General features: G+C 45.1%; 1 protein-coding gene across 9 annotated transcripts in view; it reads right to left on the bottom strand.

The window, feature by feature from the left end:
* fbrsl1 (fibrosin-like 1) overlaps nt 1–22,181 on the bottom strand; it is a 267,107-nt gene that overhangs the window by 184,073 nt on the left and 60,853 nt on the right. For all 9 annotated transcript variants that reach the window (XM_041936625.1, XM_041936617.1, XM_041936624.1 and 6 more), the window contains exon 2: nt 8,687–8,911. In XM_041936625.1, coding sequence (XP_041792559.1) covers nt 8,687–8,911 — 225 coding nt within the window. The remainder of the gene's footprint in view (nt 1–8,686; nt 8,912–22,181) is intronic.

The following is a 22,181-nucleotide window of genomic DNA, read 5'->3' as shown; positions in this document are numbered from 1 at the left end:
CGAGCGACCTCATTTCTAACACTTTGTTCTCTGTTTGCCTGAACTGTGCTCTGTTAAAGCTTCTTCTGGTTCAAAGCCACAGTGAGCTTCCTATGACACCTCAAGTAAGAAGCAGATTCTGAAAGGGCCTTATTGTTAAAAGCGATCTCGACGCAGGTGTGCAAACTGTACACGTCCTCACACACACACACACACACACACACACACACACACACACACACACACAGTTATAGCTTTATAACCTGCTCTGTGTGATCTTCTTTCTTGTTTACATCCGTTTAAGACCTCTGTGATTGGCCTGTTTGCTAAAAGCATTTCACAATAAAGCTGACCTCACATGACTTGTGCTTTACAGAAAGCTCTTGCGGGAGGAATACGGCTCCAGAGATTTCCTGGGACACACATTTCTGAACTGCTCCCTAAACATAACTGTAATATAAACCACAATGATACTGTAAATCATAAAGCACAAGGTGTAATAAAGTGTCTCTCCCTGCTGTCTGCTCTAGTTAAACATCTACCAGGGGCAATACATCTGTTGCTATAGCTACAGATTCTCCAGTAGGTGCAAAACTGGAATATGATGTAGCCTGGGAGGTCCCACTTTAATAAATTACATAAAAAAAGAAAGCAATCACAACTAGCCAGCTACCAGGCACAGAGAAATAATAATGTCCTGACAAATTTATTATGGCTAACACTTGCCTCCTGAGTCCAACACCTAATGACTGCGCTGAAAAAAAATGTGCACCCCAATATAACTGCAAAATTAAAAAATGCTGTAAAATAATGCTCTTACCTCTTCCAGCAATATCAGATAGTCAGACTCAGTATATCCAGAAGGAGTCCCTCCTTGCCTGTGTTACCTAGTCCAATCCCAGCATGCAATAGCCCCAGCTCCAACAGAGCATGACTTTAGATCCCTGCTAATTTAATGTTCCCAGACCTAATTGTCCCCAGAGTCGTTGCTCTAAAGGAGCCCTGCTGTATCTCAATGACTATGGCTTGTTAAAAGTGATGGGACGTGTGTGTGTGTGTGTGTGTGCATGGACCTGCAGTACACCAACCAGGCCAAGCACCTTACATGGCCTGACATTAATCACTGTGCACTGTCCCATGCAATATTCACCTGGCTAAGCACAGCGGGCGCAGGGGTTGTCTGGGTTTGGCCGGTCTTTGTCATTCTCTTCCCTTTATTTCCAGTTCTATTTCGGTCTCTCCCTGATTGTCTAAGGGGCCGGGAGTGAAGAGGAGGATAGATCCTGGCTGGGATATATATTCCTGGAGGTAATCTACTGGTGTTCCCATTGAAATTTGATATTGCTCCTGTTGATCAGTGCCACATTTACAATCTTGACCTTGGATTTAAACAGGGTGCTTGTAATGCACCAATCTCTCCATCTATGGAGCCTGTATCCCTTTTGACAGACCAGTCATAATTTAACAATGAATATCTGCCACCGTCCCATCAAATCTCACCCTCTGGGGCCAGTTCAGACTGGGACCTAATTCCAACTCCAAACAGTCCCCTGGGACTGGAGCAGTGGACATGAAATCCTTCTATGCCCTCCCCCACTTCCATTCCAACACCGGTGGGACTGTTCCCTCATCCTTTCCCAGCCTTCCTCTGGCGTGCCAGGCAAAGTCAACACGACCAGCCCCAGTGGAAACCCATGGGGACAGGTTTGGCTCCGCACACTAAACTCACTGTGGTCAGGCCGTCTGCTGAGCAAAAATAGACAGTATTTAGGAAACTTAAAAACACACAGAGAGAAAGGTGCACACTCCCAGACACTTATTCATGGAGGAAAATCATCTCGGGGAAGGCAGAATACAAGTCTGCTGACCTTTTTACCAAAAATCTCATATGTGCCAGTCGGACCCGCAGAATTTCATTTGCAAACTTTTTCATTTCTTTTCTTCTTATCTACTGGAAGTTTACTTGACTTGGATTGTGTTTGTCAAAAATTCTCTTCGTTGACTTTTTCAGCAGATCTTTTTCAGCATCCAGATTACAAACACGAGCTGTTTGCACTTGTGTTCAACAGTTTGAGCAAACATTTCATGTAAGAAGCCTTGTTTGTAAGCCACAAATTAATAGAGCTGTATTATTATTTCAGCATTTATTATAGTGACATATTAGCTCTGCGCTAAACATTCTCTGTCTGATCTCTGTTCCAATTAGCCAGCTTTGCTGTTCTCTGCTGGAAAAATCTTTCTTATTTATGTCATATTCTTGCTACTATTGTATATGCTGCGCTGGAGACTCATCAAATGTTCTTGTAATTCCTTGGTTAGCTATTGAAGTTAATGAAGTAAAAAATAACTCATTTCAAACATTCCTAATGTGCAGCTTTACTGTATATTTGCAGCCAGTCCATCCTAAATAAGACGACTTTTATTTAAACGGGCCTTAAGTCACGGTTAGCATTGGCTTGTTAAAACCACATTAGAACATTAAAGGTCTTGATAAGGTTACTGGTTCAAATCCCTGGTATGGCTGGGAAGTCCTTTTGTAGAGTAATTCTCTTCATTTCATAAATCACTGCTACTGTGGTACCCTGCAGCAAGGCACTGAAGTGGTTTAATGGACATATTTAACTGTGTGTGGACAAAACAGACCTTTTCCTCAATCAAAAAAGCATGATAATATTAAAATCATGACGCACAGAGAAGTTAGTTCAGTTTGAAAGCCTACACAAGCTGTAGTCAGTGCTTATGCAGTCCACTTGTGCATTTTATATCGCACTTTTCATAAATGCCACGCAGTCACTAAGGGTTTGAATTCAAGAAAGACCTTTTTGAAATAGAAACGCACTGTGCTCAAAAGGCAGTGGAATGAAAGAAGAACGTCAGCCATCAATGTATCAGTGTTCAGTGTTCGTGTGTGTGCGTGCGCGTGTGTGTGTGGGTGATTTTTAGAAAAAATAATCAGATACCTAATTTTTTGAATGAAACTCTTCCTGTTGTCATTCATCTTTCTCTCGCGCAGGTACGCGCGTGTTCATCTGCTAACTCGTCTTTGATGTGCTGAGGACAATCACCTGCCGTGTGATCATGCATCCATGTTCAAGTTACAAGCAGCTAATTAATTGATCTGTCAAGGTCTATTACAATTCATGTTGCTCCACTCATCTGTCTCTCTCCACTACCCGCACTCTCACATGCAACGTGCCTGCAGACGCCACTGCGGCGCACCTCATCATCCACTCATCTCATAATGCTCTTTGTTAAATTGCGGCGTTAACCTGGTAACAGGAGTAAAGGCCTACCACTTACAAGCTTTCCAACCCCATAATTACATCAAGGAATTCCCATTTTAGGGCTGATCTCATTACAAGTGCAACATCAGATGGCGTTTCACTTCCTCGGTCAAGCACAACATTATAAGCAGATAATCGTAAAGTGAGCAAAAGGCGTGAGTCAATTAGTGGAACAAATATGTCTTTTTCAGGTGGAGGAGAAAAGTTGCATGCAAAGCAAATTCCAGCTACACCAAATGAAAAATTGTGCTCTCTGTAGCCCAAACGTGCAACTTTTTGCATTGTGGGGGTACTGGTGTTGTTTTAATATACACAGCAAAATCTGACTTCTGCTGCGACAACAAGAAACTGGACACTTTTGACTTAAGATAAGTCAACAATACTGAATCGTAGCTCAGAGACCCGCCCAGAGTGACTCAGGTGGAGAGGATTCACCTTGATCTCCAGCTAAAATGAGCTGGAAGCAGGGTTAGCCAGGGGAGATATTGTCTGCCGGGCGTCTCCTGAGCCGAGCTGCTACCGCTCAGCGTCGCTGCGCGCCAGATAACAGCCGGCCTGCTGTTATCAGTCATCCCGATCGCCGCCGGTACCACTGCCCCATCGCCGATGGGCAGCGGCGCTCTTGTGTCTATCGCAGCTCTTAGGCTGCCCCTGAACTATGTTCCAGTGCACTGTTAATGCCCTGGCTAATCTGATCTGTCTCCAGCTGGCTTACTGCTCATAAACACACCTAGATATGAAGAGGGGGAAGTAATCCTGCAGCAGCTACAGTATGACAGGGGCATGCAGGACCCTGGCGTCATGTCCACAGGCTGGCCTGATAGCGAGGGGTTCCCCTGAGGGGGAGGAGGGCTGGGATATAGAGTGTCCAGAGATGTTGTTTTCCTATATGACATTGTTAGTGGGGTGTGTGCAGCACAGGGTGAAGCGCTGCACTAATGGACAGGGATGGTGATGTGATGTGTATGTGTAGCTATCAGCGTGTTGCTTCAGCGAGTCAGCATTATGTGTTATTCATGACCCACATTTGAAGCATATTGAAGGTCAAAGCCTTGCTGGTGCTTGCTGGGTATCTTACAGCAGGGAGTGACAGATAAAAACAACCACGCAGGTCAGACTGCATTGGTTTCTGAACATTAGCCTTGATAGAAACAATAATGACCTACAATGTTAATGGAAAACGTGATCTATTTACCTAAGTTTGCAGTAGACAGGTGTGTATGTGCCTCGTGATGGTTTTGAGGCTGCTTGAATAAAGGAGCTAACTTACTGTGTTTTTGGTGGTGGAGTTTCAGCAGACAAGGAGGTGATAAAGATTGATCCTTTAAGGGGTTCCTAATGCATATAAAGAATGTCATGGGTATGATCTTCAGTGCTAAGTTTCTTGATCCACCTTGAGCAATAAAAATCAAATGAAACTGTGATTTTGTTTCATTTTTGGCACACGCAAATAACGGGTACAAACTGCTGGGCCCAATTCAAACAACAGAAATATTGGCCCTCAAAAACATCTCCAAGCAACATGCGGTCCTTCGACCTGAGTGTGCACATGCACTGCGCCACACACTGACACACTAACACACAAGCGTGCACATACACAACGCTCGACCACTTCCGTTGAGCCCTCTAATTAGATCAAGTGCTGCACCCCTGTAACGAACTCTGCTCTGACACCACCGCACCTGTCCTCCAGCGGGCTTCTGGCACCCCGGGGCGCCTCGAGGAGACCAACACATCACCTCGCCTGCGGATCATAGCGTGTGTACTAGGGATACTAGGGATGCCTCGGAGGAACAACAAAGTAGAAAATGCTTTAAGTGCTCATGAGCTGATCATTCATACAGTACATATTCTGTCAATAGGATCTGTCATAATGTGTAAACATCTGCTTTAGAGCCCAGATGGCTGCTCTGTGCTGCCCTTTTCGCGCAGTTACTACAAAACCCTTTGTTTATGTGTGCATCCATCTGCTTAGTGTTTGGAGGATGAAAGGATCTACAGTGCGTCCTCATGGATGTAAGTAAGAGCAAATGTGTACATGGTATTGTTAAGTTAACTTGCCAGCAAAGAGAACTGTGAATACTAAACAACCACATCACTGTGATAGAATCCGTGGGCGCTGTTGCCAAGGACGTTTTCTGTGGCAGATAAAATCCACAAAGGGCTGCTCATCGAGGCCCCATCCTTCTGGAAGCGGATGTGTTTTATATGCATGGGATCCCATCTATCAGAGACACTTAGCGCATGAAAATATCACAGGGGTTGAGGATAAAGTAGGAATAGATAGCTCGATCTATCGCTCACTCCTTTGCTCTTCGACTGCATGCATTTGCTCTCACGTAGTCACTCCGGAGCCACAGAGATAAAATGAAGCGTTGGAGTTTAACTTTTACTGCTGCTGTGATCACTGCACGCCATGCGGGGAAACAGGGTTGCAATTCCCTGACATGTTCAGGACGCAGCAGCCTACGCTCATAACACACACCAAAACTGGTAAACAGCAGCGAGTGAGCAAGCGTTCATTCCAGAGAGACTGGACTCCGAAACAGTGAATCTATCTATCAACACCTCCATCCCATGGCACAATAACCAGAGGAATGTGCCTGTATTTGTAAGGATAAACGGGAATGAGGGCAATCGCTCCCACAAAATGTTTTCATGGGGCAGGTTGGCCCACAGGCTCTGTAGCATGTTGGTTTGGTGGTGCAGTAATGTAAGTTTTCTTACCACACATGCACAAATTCCTATTTGGCAACAAGTTATAAATAATACGGTGGAAGCAGTTGGGTGTGGGATAAAGAGCAGCGGGAGTGGGCATGTGTGGTCTTAAGAAACAGGCCTGCACAAACACAAACTCTGCTCAGAACTAAAGCAGCGAGGGTCCATTCAGCTCTCTAAATGTTTATGTAAAGGTGTGGATCAACTGCTTCATATTTCATAGTGTTATCCATGATTTAATTAGTTGTGCAACACGATCATGCCATCAGTCTCATCTGCACTGTGATTATGACTGAAAAGGGGTGTTTCCCACAGCATGTGAACACAGCATAATTGTTAGTTCTCAGAACAATAATAATGTAGCTGGGAACTGGGAGTATATATCAAAGGCAGGCTTTAATTCCCAGCTTGCACCAGGGCAGGTTAAGAGATATTTTAGCTGCTTGATCTCAGACGAGACAGTCAAACACTGCTTTCAGCCAGATACTGAGATTAAAGCGAGCAGCTGTTACAAGGAAAAGGGGAAAGGATTGGAAAGTTTAGAAGTTAAGGAAGGGCAGCAGGGAACCTCCCGGGCAGAGGTGACCAACAGCACTTCATAGATGAGTCCAGCTGGGAAGGGAGACGTTGCCAATTATCTACGGATCACAGGAGTGATGTGTTTTTTGGGGGACTTGAGAAAATACATGGGGTCATTGTGCCTTAACCACTCCAGTAAGCCATAGACCAAGTCTCCCTGTAAGCTGCTGCAAGGTGCTGAGGAGACATTCATGACAATGGCTCACCGACACATAAGCCTCTGCTGATAAACATCACATAACTGTAAAATATACTCCCATTTGTGGTTTGGCTGTGGGCAGTGAATCCACTACAAACTGACAGTAGGTGCATTATTGATGTACCTCCAAGACGTGGTTTCAAATTGCACCGAGGATGCACAAATGACAAATAAAAAGATGTTAGACGAAGCTATGCACTTATTTAATATGCAGCAGAATCACTTGGGAAGCGCAGGAGACACTGGATCAAGTGTTTCAAATTAAAAATACAACTTTTTTTTTTTCCTGATTGCTTATTATGCATTCCAGGGACAAATAGATATCACAGTGCTGATGGCTGGAAACATTAAAAAATAAGAAGAAAAAAAAATAATGAAAAGGAAAAACTGTTTTCAGCTTTAGATCTCCTGTGGGCTCGGAGCCGCTTTCATGATCTCTCATATTAATCTCCTCGGGAGCGTGAGTAGTAACTCTTCAGATGCAGTTACTGTAAAACATGAAATTCAGCTTCAGTTTCCACAGGACAGCAGCAGCTTGTTGATATCATGGAGTTATTATGTGGACTGGAATGTAGATGGGGTTCAGTAATTGCAGCCGATTGCACTCACGCTCTGGATAAGAGCGTCAGCTAAATACATGATTTCTAACCATCTTTTAGCAAACTAAATATCACAGCCAAACTCATTTTCAGCCATGTTAACTTCCTCAGGAAATCTTATCTAAGAGAGATATTTTTGTCTGTGGAGGAGGCCTCCGGGCTACATAGCCTCATTATTTAGTTTGGCTTCCTGACTACATTTCCCCTCTTATCCTCAACAGCACTATGGTGGATCTTGGCCTCGGACAGGAGCATAAAAACATCCGCCCATTTAAACAAACTGTTAACACGTAGATGGGCTATCTCACTGGGACAGACTCGGAGTCTGTGGGCTCAGCAGTGCGCTTCAAGCCGGGGATATTGGCAGTTCTCTATCTGCATAAACAAACAGAAAACCACTTCTGCAGTCATGAAGGAAAACAAGAGCAGGATGGCGGGATAAACCCACCTGAGGGCAGCAGGGCTCATCGTGGCTCATGTACACGAGTCACATACATCGCCCTTCACTGACACAATTATATTCTGTTTCAACTTGTTTGTTTATCTCTTTTTTTGCACAGCCCAAAACACCATGATCTGCACAGTACAGTCTATGCATCAGTGTCCTCACCTCTGCATTAGCTGCTCAGTGGCACTGCAATGTCATTGCTATCACCTTCGAGCAAATATATTTGCAAAAAGTCAAGTGCAGTCTTGCATAAAGTATGAAAAACATGATTGCCTAATAACTGGTAGTCCATGGTGGCAGTCAGCAGCATCACGGGGAACACACCACAGTTTTCACTTTAAGCACTTAGTAAAGAAAAGTTCCTCGCTGATACTGAAAAACACAACAAAAAACAAGTATAAAACCAACACAGGAGCGTGTGAAACATCACTGCTAATGCAGAAGCCCCAAAACGCAAAAGATAAGTGCCTCAATGACTGGCCCCCACTGAAACACAATACAAGTCGCTTCAGACGGCAGCAAGGGAAAGGAAGTGAGTGCCGGAGTCACCACCAACCACAATGTGACAAACATCATTACTGACTACAAAAGCCTGGACTTCGCTAAAGGACAACAATGAAAATCATGTAAGTGTTGTGAAACATAATTACATGCATGATTTTCAAAAAGGCTGGGGCTCTAAAAAGTCCGATTTAGACAGCGCTAACTGGGCTTAAACTCCTCATGACAGCTTTTAGCAGATGCTGCAAAGAGGTGGAATCAGATGCTACTTGAGTAGCTGACTGGCTCCTCTGCACAGCAGACACGTCTTACATTTGTATATTTCTCAAAAAAAATAAATAAATAAATAAAACAAAGCTGCGGAGGCAGACACACTGACCATTTTGTTCTTCTTGGAGTAAGTCTTCTTCAGCAGCCTCTCGTTCATCCTCTCCTGCTCCCGCTGGGCGTGATGGAGGAAGCCATTCTCCAGGGGATCCACCGCGGGCTGGACGTTCTCCTCTTCCTCCTCCGCCTCCTCGTCTTCCTTCTTCTGCCGCTTCGCCACCTTTTTCTCCTTCCAGCGCTCCTTCTTCTCCTGTGTCTTCACGACTCCGGTCTTCTTCTGCGGGGAGGAGGAGAAAGGGCATTAGAAAACTAAAAAATGAGAACGTGTGTCAGAGAAGATATGTAGCATGAGAGACACGCCCGGATGACATGTACTGTTGGGTGGTCCACGGCTACAGTAGTCCATGATGATGGATGCCTTGTTATTAAAATGCAATAATAACAGAAACTGGATGATTAACATTCACCAAGTTAGAGGATGACATATAATCTGTCTCGCACAGCCATTACATGCATCCATCTTTAAAAATGTTACTTCCCGGACGTGTTCAGCAGTGACACAGACAACACTCAACGCCAATGACAAGGGAGATTTACTGCCTTTCATGTCTCAAGGATTCCCTTAAAATCCTTGAAACAATTGTATACCAGGTGATGACAAGTACATGAAAAAGGACACTTCAAGCTGCCTTCCAACGAGCACAAGGCAGACGGATATCTAGACGGATAGACAGAGTGGTGGGAGATGGATGTGCGAAAGAATGGCGGGAGGGTGTGCCGCAGCTGGCAAACAGTCAAGCGCGCAGCCCCTTTCACTGCTGGCTTATACAAAGCAAGCAAACACTCGAGCAGAGCGCTCTCTGTCTCTCTCTCTCTCTCTAAAGTCATCTTTAATCCTGTCAACAGCAGAACAATGCCTTACTGGAGCCCATAATCACTTTATGGCTCAGATATAATGAGCTTATGATATGAAGTGCTGCTTTAACACACACTGGAGAAAATACAGTTGCTCTACACTTAGGCTATGACCAAGCAATTTCCCCCTTTAACTAATCACTCCTTTCATGCTCCGGTTACGGCCTGTATGGAATTGGTGTTTGTTTATTGGAATTCAAATCATCTGTTACTGCCTGGGATTGTACTCGATGGTTTGCCTTTGCCCCCTCCCCAAGCTCACCTGCTGACCGCTATTTCACCGACAGACAGAAACGACTTCAGGCTACGAGTACTAGTGACTGCTGTTTGCTTCATTGCAGCTGCTGTGATGCACTGGCAGCTATATTGTCAGTGTAGTGCACAAAACACGAATAATTAATGAGTTCAAGCACCAGGAGAGCATGTTTGCATACTCATCCGCCCATAATTTCCTGTGCTGTGGCACATCACATGGCCTTATGCAGCATTCATGTCATATTGGAGTTACCATAACTACAAGCGTGACATATAAATGCAGTTCAAGGCTAAATCCAAGTTGTAATAATGATTCCATAACTTACATCCATCTGACTTGACACTAAATAATACCAAAGTGCTTGAAAAAGCAAATGAACGCTGATGCCTAATGTCAGCCAAAGTGTCACTGAATGTAATTAAACCCTCACCTTAAACGCTACAATTAGTCATTCAGTGTTACGAATTACACTCCAAGGCACTGATGGAGTGTTTTGTTAGCAAACATTATGTCAGCTTTTGAGTTTTAGGCCCGCTACACACGATCAGCAGCAGAATTACTGTGTGCTAGCACAACCTGCACAACCCAGACATGACACATGCAATCTGTGTGTCTGACTTCTCAGAACACCACTGCATCGCTGCCACAAGGAAAAGTCAGTCAGTCAGTGTGTGATTTTTTATATACTGCACTGTAGAATATAACTCGCCTGCACAGTCTTGATGTGAAAGCGCTAATGTCGTAAAAATCTTTGCACTGGCAGTGTGGGCAAAGTTGAGGCCGGTGAACAGGCATATCTGCCTGATGCACATCTGCCAGCGTGTGGAAAACACTGCTGCCAGCCAGCCTGCATGCATGCTGCATGCCTGCATGCCTGTGTGTCTAGTGATTGAATTGTATCCTCCTCCTGGGCTTCCGCTGCTTCGTACTTCCAGATCCGAGTGGAGCCGGTGACCTGCTGCTGCTTGGCAAAGCCATCATGTGTCTGAGCAGCACAGGACGACACGCCGCTGCTCGAAGCCGCGCGGAGTTCAAGGCCGAGGGCTGCGAGCTCACGTTTCAACATCTGTTCACAGCCAGCAGCGCCCGGGCCGACTGCAGTCAGCTCAGCGCTCCATATGAATAATCAAATTATTGGCTCCGAGGGTGGGAGGTTAGCAGATGGCTAGAGCATTAGCCCCATAACTGCTAATGAATGACACCTTCCGTGACAAAAGGTGTTCATGTGTCAGGCACTGCAAAAAAAAAAAAACAAAAACAAAAAAACGGCCCATCGAAACAAGGAAGGCTGGAAAGTCCAGGCAAAACTGAACTAAAAGTTAATTAGAGGGGGCAACGAACCTAAAAACACCCACACAAACACCTTTGTTTCAACGTTCTGGTACAGGAGTCTTTGCATGAATGATTTTGTGCTGCGCTGCACGTGTTTGTAGCTGAACTGTTTCTTTTATTACTTGCTGGAACAGCCTCCCAGGAGTAGCTGTTAGGAAACACATGCAGTGTTTCTAGTTATGAGATTTTTTTTTTCCTCTCTCTTCTTCAGCGGAAAAAAAATACCTTAACGCTTAACAACACTGGGTAGGAAGATTGTGGGAAGACTAATTTTTTTCATTGTGAAAGGAAAAACAGTTACCTCCTTGCTGTGAGGTATATTTGACACAGCAGGCTCAATCAGAATATACATCTAGCGTATGTAACTGGCCTCATTTTAAACCAGAGCACAGGCCGACACCACTTTGACAGAAGGATTTAATGTCGTCACACTGACACCTCACATCAGCTCAAAGCAGCCCTTCTCACCTCACAAGGCAACGCATTAATTTCTCATGAGGGACCAGACGGTATTAGCAGGCCGCTTGTCGAGCAATTCATTACTTGGAGAACCGTCTTTAAAGAGCTGTTAGGAAGGCAACTACACTCCACACTCTGGCAACAAAGGACGCTGGGAAACGAGACCGGGGTCCTCCTCCTTCAAGGCAGAGCTGCAGTCCATCCGTCAACATCCATCAATAAACGGCAAGTCAGGGAGACGGAGTGCAATTTAAGATTTCCCGTCTCCTTAAGTTATTAACAGAACTATGCCTTGGTGAACAAACCAGCAGCGAGTGATCAATTGAGCATCCACTCGCAGAAACGTGGAGTTTAATTAGCATTCTGGAGGATGTCCCTGTGGTTATCATCTGCTTCACTCAGTCAAGGCACAACACACAGTCATATACATAAGGGCTACGTTTGACAGTTTGACACATTCATCTTTAATTGGACCTAATGTCTGAAAAGAGGATTGGCATGTTTTATTTTTTGGAAGTATGCAAGCTAAGGCCTGCGCACACAGCAATCACAGCAGATTAGCATGATGTGAGGTAAAGATAACACGCAGGCATCTAAAATTGGAATTTTTCTTGTATGGTGTGAAACAAAGCGAAAACAATTCATCTGCCGCTGTCATGCATCTATTGCTGATGACAATTCAGAGAGAAACATTTGACTTTAACCTTTCAGTCAAATGAAATCACAGTTATAACTTCAGATTACTGATATATTCATCTTTTTACCAACCCATGCTCACTGGGTTCTACGTTAGCGGCTGCAGCTGAGGTCTTCAGATCTGTCCGCCTGTTGGGGTCAAAGCAAACCGTGGTGCCACACTTCTAATTACAAATTCGGTGAAATCACCAATAAACTGTTTTGATGCTTCACCTTTCAAATCAGTGGCATGCACAGGCCGTTAAAGGGTCAGGGGGGAAACTCTCTTTAAAGGCACTTCCGTGAGTGGCCCAAATTGGCTTGAAACATGTGCTGCTTGTTAAGTCCCTGCACTCCTGCGCTTTTCACTTCTTCTCCTTGTGAAAAGTGGGTCTCATGACGCGGCACCGTGGTTCAAAAAAGATCTCTGAAAGGGCATCAACATCCAGTCAAGCAAGTACAACAAGTTCAAATCCGATTGAATCATGTGACCTTTCATTCACGTCGCCACTCCGTGTCATCCTCTACCCGAGCTTCCCCAAAATGTTTAAACTGTTTTATAAAGCACAACCGTTAGTTGAGTCATGAAAGTGGCCCGGAGGGGAACGCATGAAAATCAGCTGTTGGTGACTTATGTGCAGCGACAGGTGGTGGAGCAGCCTCTGGGGTGGCACTGGGTGTAGCTGCCACTCAAACACAGTTACAGCATGTCAACACAAACGGCTCAAATAATAATATTTCACAAGTATGCTTAAATAAAAATAAGGGTTTCAGATATTCAACATCCACTCTGGTGTGTCACATATTACTCACTCAAGCTCCATTCAGCATCAGCATGGTTCCTTCCCAGCTACGATATTACGCCGTTTAACTTCTACCTAATGCTGCCTCCTGGCTTTGATGTGGGCTAACTTAGGCGGTGGGTTTTGCTAAACACCTTTTGTTCCTCTGTAATGTTTCAGCGAATCAGAGTGCTCGCTGAGTAACTGCATGTCCTCAGGTGTTCTTTTTTTTTGAGTGAGCAATAAATAAACTAAAGCACAAGCTGGTAACCTCGTTTCAGGACACCGCTAATCTTATCTTATCTGGGAAAATAAGATGAGAAGCCACCCGTGCACAGAGCATACCACCGCGCTGTCCTCATGTGACCTCATGTTTAAATGTCAAGACAAAAAAATGGTGGCAAGAGAAAAACGCAACACAGACTGCTGAGGTTTTAATAGTGATAATACAGTCATAATAAAGTGCATTTGGAGAGCACCTTTCATCCCAGACAACAAAGAAATCACATGCACAAGTGCTTCAAATAAAAAGAGAGCCAGAGGAAACGGAGCTAGAAAATGAATAGAAAATAAGGTGGAGAAAGGTTAGTGAAAGGTTGGTGAAGCAGATGTGGGTCTGGGTGCAAAAATGTGTGTCATGCGTCTCACTTTCTTTTATATGAGCCAGGATTTTGGCTGCTGCTCATCGTAACATCTAAGCTCGAGCGCCACAGAGCAATTAGACTTTGTTTGGCACATTTGCACCTGCTCTCATTGCTGTCTCACGCCGACCGTGTTCCATCAGTAATAAACTGATTCCAATTGTCTATCTGTGTCATTTCCATTTATTCACAGTCCATGACTCCGACAATAGATCTATAATAGCTGCAGGAGAAGAAGGGTAATCCATCACTGTGTGTCTGCCAGCAATGGCTTAGTTGTGATATAATTTCCATATGCCAATGGCCTGAAGTGGGGTTTTGCTTTTATAAAACGGTTACTAAATTATTTCTGCACATAATGGAGCAGCCTTATCACACTCTGTATTATTAAAAACTCATTTACAAATGAAAAGAGTAAAATACTGATGCAAATAATTGCAAAGTAAATGCTCTGCAGCCAGTAAAAATGTGCATATGTGTGTTCAGTCTCCACTTAGTTGAGGAATAGGCCTTTTGAAAGGGAAATGCATGATGTTATCTGTGAACCCTCAGTGCCACTGCGACCTGCATGGCCAACAAAACATGACTGTCAATCTTTCGTCACAGTTTCCCAGGTGTCTCTTTGAATTTATTGGTCCACAATTAAGAGAATTTTCATTTCTGCAGACCTTAATTAGACAAAGCGGCTGGACTGTTACCTCTCTCATGTTACAGTGTCGAGCCTGGGGGAGAAATGTGACACAGGCCATAAAGAAGTCTTATGATCTGATTAGCCGAGGGGGGAGTGACGACAAAGACGAGGGAAAGAGGAGAGGATGAGGAGGATGTACGCAGAAATGGAAACCGAGATAGTGCAAGTGAGCGGAGGGGGTGTGGTGGGGGCTCAGCCTGGAACAAGAGAGGCCGCTCGACTGGTCTGACCCGACCACGTTACCCTGGCAACAGTATGGGAGAGCTTTGTTGCTGTTCCAGGCTGCATGGGGACTGGAGCATGTGTGTGTGTGTGTGTGTGTGAGAGAGAGAGAGAGAGACAGAGTGTGTGCATGTGTGCGTGAGTGTGCATGTGTGTGAGAGTATGAGTGCATAAAATCCAACACAGGTCTCCATGCCGGCAACAATAAAGTGCATGGCTTTACGCGGTTATGCTGGGGCCTTGAGATCCACCGTGGAAGCACATTCAGCTCCCAAAGGAAGGTTTATGCATTCTGCTCAGAAGAATGTCGAATGTCAGCAACCCTGAAGTTGCTTGCAAAGGGTAAGGGGGGGGGGGGGGGGGGGGGGTCTTCATGAGGCATGCATAAACCAGAAGGCAAAAGAGTCTTACAAATGGAGCCTGGAGTGCAGAAAGATACACAGGGTGTGTAAAGAGAGAGGGAGATAAAGAGAGATGGTGGCGTCTAGTTCACATCATCACGCTTCCTTCTTTCTGAGGCCAGTAATTATTCAGACACAAAGAGCTCTGCAGGGAACACCTCCCTCGACATAAAGCGGTGCCACGAGAGATGACAGGGCCCTCTTAAAAATTCACCACCGTAGAACTATCTACCGCTCAGCACAGGAGCTGCAGCATAGCTGTCAATTAAACACTGCAGGTGCATCAATGTCTATGACGTCCACCGTGTCAGTGCAGGAGCAGCCAGATGAGCTTGTGTGCGTTATTATGTGTTGATACTCTGAACGTCCGTCTTACAGGGTGCATTAAAGGTCCCCCGAGGGGCAAAGCTTTCACAGGATGTCCCAGTTTTGTCGGTATCATGCACGCACACGAAAGACGAACAGGAGCGCACGTAAGCGCTCACAGCATGGTTCGCATCCCGGCGTTGCCCAACGCTATTCCGCTAATGGACAGCTGGTGGCGGCAGCGCACCAACAAACAAAGCAATGCATGAAAAAAGGCAGTGAAGAAGAAGGCGGCAAGGTGGCACACATGGAGCTAAAGCATGATTGAATTTAATTAATATAAAGAACAGCGTAGCAGATGCGTTATGTGGAATGAAATGCATACATGACCTACACATGGTGCCATGTAGTAAGTATCATAAAAAAACATTTGAATTTCCTGGAAAAAAAAAAATCTTCAATGACCTCATGCTTTGCTAACGGGTAGAAGTAGAAAGTTTAAACAATACAGTCCTCTCACTTCCTCATAACTGATAATAATAACAATATCAATAATAGAGAATTATTCAGAAAATAATGCATGATTTTATAGGACAAGCATTATATGGTATACTGGGAAGGAATTTTAAATGTTAATGGCTTTAAAAATGCCTGTTTTGCATTATCTAACATGACAGGACGCCCCTACATGAAGTTTCACTCACTCTTCAGCATCACATTTCGCAGGCATGAAAATGCTGGTGTAGCTGCAGCACGTCCTAGTTGGCGTTATTAAAACTTCAGTCGGAGTAGCTTTTAAGTTTATCAGCAATGTAATGTCAGCTAATGTCCAGTAAGCCGTAAGCATCCGCCAGCGGAGGTGAACTGTGTGTCTGAGTTGTATTTAGCATCTGTTAATGAGGCCGGTGGTGTTTTCCACACGAGGAAGGCATCCAAGGAGGTCAAAATTCAAACAATAACTTCACCTCTATATTCTTCCCAAACGGTACAGCACTGTAAACCGCAGCAGGCCAGAGTCATTTGTTGTACCACTTCAGCAGCGTTTAGCTCCTTCTAAGCTGGCTGAGGTGTGCCTGTGTAGATTTATTGCTCGGCTGTTGGACTGATTCTGCACGCATTACCGCAGCTCTCGGCATGTCAGATAAATCACTCTGACTTGTCATGATTTAGACTGGATTGATTTAATCATGCAGCGCTCGCTAGCTTTTATAGTCCCGCGCATGCGAAGCTCTGCAGAGACAGCGGAGCGTACACCTTCCGTCTAATGCTGCTGTCAGCCACATCAAACACACCTTTGATTAACTTAGAGCATACGCTCATTTACCCGGCCCCCGTGTAATCAGAAGGTTATTGCCTCAAAGAGAGAAAAGAGAGTGCGTTGTGTGCCAAGAAGCTTATCAGGCGGCGAACAAGAGAAAGCACATTTCTGCAGTGATCAATGTTGCGTAATTTGCCAGCACAAGGATTAAATGAACCGCATCCTTTTCACCTTTTGTTAATCAATGTGGTGTATTTTTCCTGTTCATTTGACTCCGCGGTTAAGAGGCCTGATCCTTTGTGAGCGTGAGCCGGTTTTCTGGGAGTGTTGCCTTACGCGCCGTGTTATGCGAGGGCGGGGGGAAACGAACAGGAGGTGTGAGGTGTTAATCCCCCGGCAGGTCAGCTTGCCGCTGCGCTCGTCCAGCTGACAGGAGCCAACCGGCAGGCCTCCCCTCGCCGCTTCAGAGCGCCGTTGTTCCCTTCGCCACCGCGCTTGCTCTCGCCGTTTTGCAGCAGCGCTGAATTTGAATCTTGTGGGAATAACTGTCAGGATGATTTGTGGGTAAAAGCGTCAGCATGAAAGCAATGACGCTCGTCGGCAGCCTGCAACATGATTTTTTTCTGTAGACTTTGTTCTGTCATAATAATTATTCTCGTATCTGATTAAGGGAACACTCGTGCGCTTAGTGAGATATTACTTTACATTTTGCTCCAAAATTGTTGTCATGTGTGCATGTGTGCAGGTGGTGGTGGTCCTCTCCTCTCTCTCTCTTTCATTCCCTCCCCCCACTATTACTGCTTTCTACACCCATTAGATTGTATGTTTGTAAGTGATATGGAACTGCAGGTTTTATGACCCTTTAAGCAATCTTATGGCTGCATAAGCTGCCGCTTGTTTGCATGTACTGTATGTAAATATGTACAGTTTACACATGCGTGCACACGTTTGTGTTGACGTGTGTGAACGTGTGCACGCAGCTCTTTCGTGTATATTACAGTCGGAGCATGTGCGAGTGTGCACGCGTGCAGCTGAGCGAATCCTAAATTGTGCATTTCGCTACGAGTGTGTTGGCGTGATGGCGAGTGTTGGTGTTGCACACATGTGGGAGGGCTGAATTGGCTCCCGGAGTGACACCATCTGGCTAGCGGGTGATGAGGGGAGAAGAATGGGGGGAATGCAGCGACAACAGGGCGGTGCGGCACAACAATAAACACCGGCTTTAAATCTGTTTAACAGCTCCGACAAACACCCGAGAAACAAGAGAGCGCAGAATTCGCAGGAATAAAAGACACAAGAGGTGAGATCAAGGACAGCAGGTGGAGTCCGATCAGGATTCCTCCACATTTCCACACACGGTGTGTGTTCAGACTGCATGTGACCTCTTTGTGTGTTGCAAACGTTGTCTCAGCTATTTATAGCTCCCGCCAGGGGCTTACAGTACATGTGGTAACTATGCATCTTTGTTTCACTGCAACTGCAGTGCTTGCAAGAGTTTAGAAGTCAACATTCTTATTTCACTCACTTTAGCACGACATGATGGTCATAAAATACTGAAACTATCCACTGTGACTAATTTGCTTATGTTTGTTTGTAATCAATGTTTGCATTTTTTTCTCTAATGGGATTCTAAAGAGCGTGTTAATGCATCACTATTCAGCTAAACATACATATTAACAACTTGCATTGTGACATTTGATATTTGAGATTCAAATGGAGGACACCGGTGAATAACACGCTCCTTATGTTGATGCCGTCAGCGTCTTTAGGGGTGGACATTCAAGAGCAAAAAAAAATAATTTCTCGATCATTTTCAGCAGAAAACTAACCCCGGCGACCACTTCTGTGGCGTTAACAGTGCATCAGGCAAGTCCAGAGCGGGGTTCTGCTCTGCGTTGGCTGACGTGCCGGCTGAGTTGGACACCACCAGCTGAGCAGTTTATTCCAGCTGTCAAACTCGCTCTCTACTGCTGATCACTTTGCCGCTGCCGCAGCTGATCTCTCGTCCGACTGCCATCCCAGCATGCACCTGTGGGCTCTGTTTCTTTGTGGTTCCCCAAAGCTGGCTATATTGATCTCTGCTAGTTTCAGCTCTGGTGTACTTTTGGGTGTCAGGCCAAAAACTTCAATGAAAAAAGCTAATTTCTGTTTGTGAGTTATTGGACTGAATCATCCCTTTGCAACTGCTGAGTATGATGGCAGACTTTGCTTTTTTTTTTACAACGTAAGCATTTGTTGGACAATTGCTGGTCTTGCCAAACATCATCAACAAAGTGCGTATGGTGATTATCCAAAACTGTCCGATTCTTAGAGCAGAGATCACAAGACATCACGAGTCTCACCTCCCACAGGCTTTTCTACAGACTATTAAGCTGACTGTCTGACAGGAAATGGGCTTTCTACAGGGGCCAATATGTCCTGTGAACCTCCCACCCATTGTCACAGGAAGCTCCCTGTTTTCTGCCGCTCAGCCCACACACTGCAGCCCAAAATACAGCCGGGTGTCATTCCTCGGAATTCTCCTTTCCTCACACACACACACACACACACACACACACACACACACACACACACACACACACACACACACACACACAGAGGAAGTGTTGCCTGGGCAACAGCTATTCCCATTGGTGGAGCAGAATAACAAATAAACTCCTATGAATGTGTAGTGTTGGTCTCACACTGTCAACAAATCAGCTCAGCATATTTCCGTACCAACTGCTGAGTATGTTTTGCATGGGCAAAACTACTAAAAGCACACCAGGGATGTTAATGGCAAGCCTGTTCAAGAACAATGAACGAACACTGACAAACAGGTTTCCCTGTCTGCATAACTGAACGCTCACAATTTGACAGCCACTCTCTCTGTCTTGTGACTACAAAGCCAAATCGAAACGCAAATTACAAAAGCGAGTTTCCTTCCCGCCGCCGCCGAACGCAGGAGACGGCAGAAGCCTTTTGACGTCAGCCGAAATTTCCGAGCGCGTCCCGCTGCGAGCTGAACCGGTGCGAGGAGTCGACTTTGTTCACACAGCGGGAGGCTGACAGGGCAGAGGAATCCCAGCCGGAGCCGACTGACAGGGGAGGAGAAACCTCAGATCTGCCTGCAGCCTCATATCACTGCAAGTCAGAGCAACGTTTATCTCCAAAAAGTCAAACCCTTTTTTTCAAAACATCCACACACAGTCGCTCAATTCGTCTCTCGGCCCGGTGACGATGAATCTTCCTGCACCTGCGCACACTTAGGTGGATCTGAAGATTAAAGTAAAAACATGAAAACTGAAAAATTCAGGTTACGAGGTTTTTCCATCCTAACCCTCAGGTGAACCCCTGCACAGTGAAAAAAGCTATGTCCGCCGTCAAGGAACAATATGAAGATTAAAAAAAAAATGTGTTACTGGTATAAATAATGCAGTGAATACCATGCAAAGCCTTTTAACTCCTTAAAGCGGCCCATTATGAAACCTTTCAATATTTCAAAGTTCGTGGCTGTGGGTTGCAGAGGCAGCACTTTGATCTGGAGATTGATGGACGCATTCCTCATTCTCCCACCAAACCCTTGTGTCTGAGCGTGTGTTTCTTCAGCAAGGTGGACTTCGCGTCAAAGAATCACACATTCTCAGTGGTCTGTGGAATTTGCTGTTATCGTGCTGATTTGAGCTTACTCTGAAAAAAGGAGTGTGATAGGAAAGCTGGGGAGCAAAGGTTGATGAGCGTCACCTGTATGAAAGCTTCAAATGCTCATGCACGCTCGTGGCACCTTTAAAAATGAGCCGGCTCAAAGGCCTCTCTTGGAAAACAGCTCGAAACCCTGAGGAAACAGATTATTTCACCCCCAAAGAATCTAGTCCACTTACACACAACAGTGTTTTCACTGTGAAATCTGCTGCACACAACCATAAATCTGTGCATAAATCTCTCCGGGTCAGCAGAAGACAGACATGACAGGGCAGTAAAAACTTGTATTATTACCCCTTTACCTCTCTGAGCTACAAGAAATGTTGAGTTCATGAGAAATTCATCACCCCCCCCCACTTCGCTGTGTCATTTTCCTCAGACACCCCTCTTCAAAAAAGAGGCACGTCATCTGAACGGGTGCTAAACGTTTGAACATTCAGCCCGTTACCAAAAGAGAAATCATGGTGATTTTGTTTGACAGGGAGGAAAACGAGCTGCCACAGAGAGAATGAGGCAACAAAAACGAGCGCTCCTGTTGCCGGTGCTAAAAGCCACCCCGGAGGGCTCCCGAACCACTGAGTCAGCCCTCAGCTGATGCCGTCACGCTGTTTGCGAGATGAATGAGCCTGACGCGCTGTTTGCATGCACGCTCACACACACATACACGCATGTGGTGTTTACATAAACCTCCTTTAGTGTGTGTGGACGACCACTTCCATGTTAATTAACACTTTGCAGCTATTTCACATCATGCAAGGGTCTTTTTTTTTTCTTTTTCTTGCTCAACCACACACACGCACGCACCTCCAGCATCACCTCAGCAGTTTACTTTCGTGTTTTTCCTTCCAGTTCAGCTTTAAAGTCTTGTTTTTCTTTGAAATACACTGTGTGTGGACTGTGCACTTGTTTCACTTCCACTTAAATCCTCCTCTCACTCACTGCACACACGAACACACAGTGCAGCGGCCTCATTCTTTCCCACACAATACACAATGTGAAAAAGCACTCACATAGGCACATGCAACAGAGCTCTCTCTTTTCCTCATTGTTTCACGCTGTCACCCACACACACACACACACACACACAAACACACACACACACACACACACAAACACATACACACGTGTCCACACGTCCACTTAACACTCTGGACTCTCTCTCACACCTCTATCTTTGCTCTCCTCAGCTGTCAACCTGGCATTTCTCCACCCCTTGCCTGCTTCAGGTGGTTGACCTCGCCATCTCAGTGTGTGTGTGTGTGTGTGTGTGTGTGTGTGCGTGTGTCACGTAGCCGCAGACAAAGGCCATGCTGCAGAGCATGTGCTTGTTCTTTTATCATAGCAGAGTTGGAGGCATGAAGCAGGCCTGTGACTGTGATTTAAAATCCAAGTGTGATCTACAACTTAAACTCTGGGAGTGTACATCTGCATACTGTTGATCAAGGGTTTGTATCAAGAATAATCATAGTTACATATGTGCATTATAGATGTACAGACATATATAATATACATGATTGCTTCTACATGAAATCAATTAGGATGGATGTATAAATAGGGAAGTGTCAGCTAATATATTCGCTACAACAACTTTGATTTTTCCACTGCCAAAAAAACATCACGTCTGCTGCGTTACGGCGGCAAACATAACAAAGGCGATGTGCCTAAATGTTTAACTGGGAAATTACAAAGCAAGCCATTTGATGAATTAACAACAGTGGCAGGTAGAGAGCATATGAACCCAACACAGACAAGACTTTCATGCTGTAAATTGGTCAACTCGTGGAATACATGTTGATTAGTGGCAGCCAGTGAAATCAATAAATAATTCCATCACAACCTACAACCTACCAAACATTGCTAATAATGTGCATTAGAGTCCAATTAAAACCCTGGTTCTTGTGATGTGGATATTGAAAAAAAAAAAAAGA

The sequence above is a fragment of the Chelmon rostratus genome, chromosome 5 (assembly GCF_017976325.1).
Source record: "Chelmon rostratus isolate fCheRos1 chromosome 5, fCheRos1.pri, whole genome shotgun sequence".
NCBI lineage: Eukaryota > Metazoa > Chordata > Actinopteri > Chaetodontiformes > Chaetodontidae > Chelmon > Chelmon rostratus.
The sequence above is the reverse complement of the archived record's forward strand: the minus strand, read 5'-3'. Positions and strand labels throughout refer to the sequence as shown.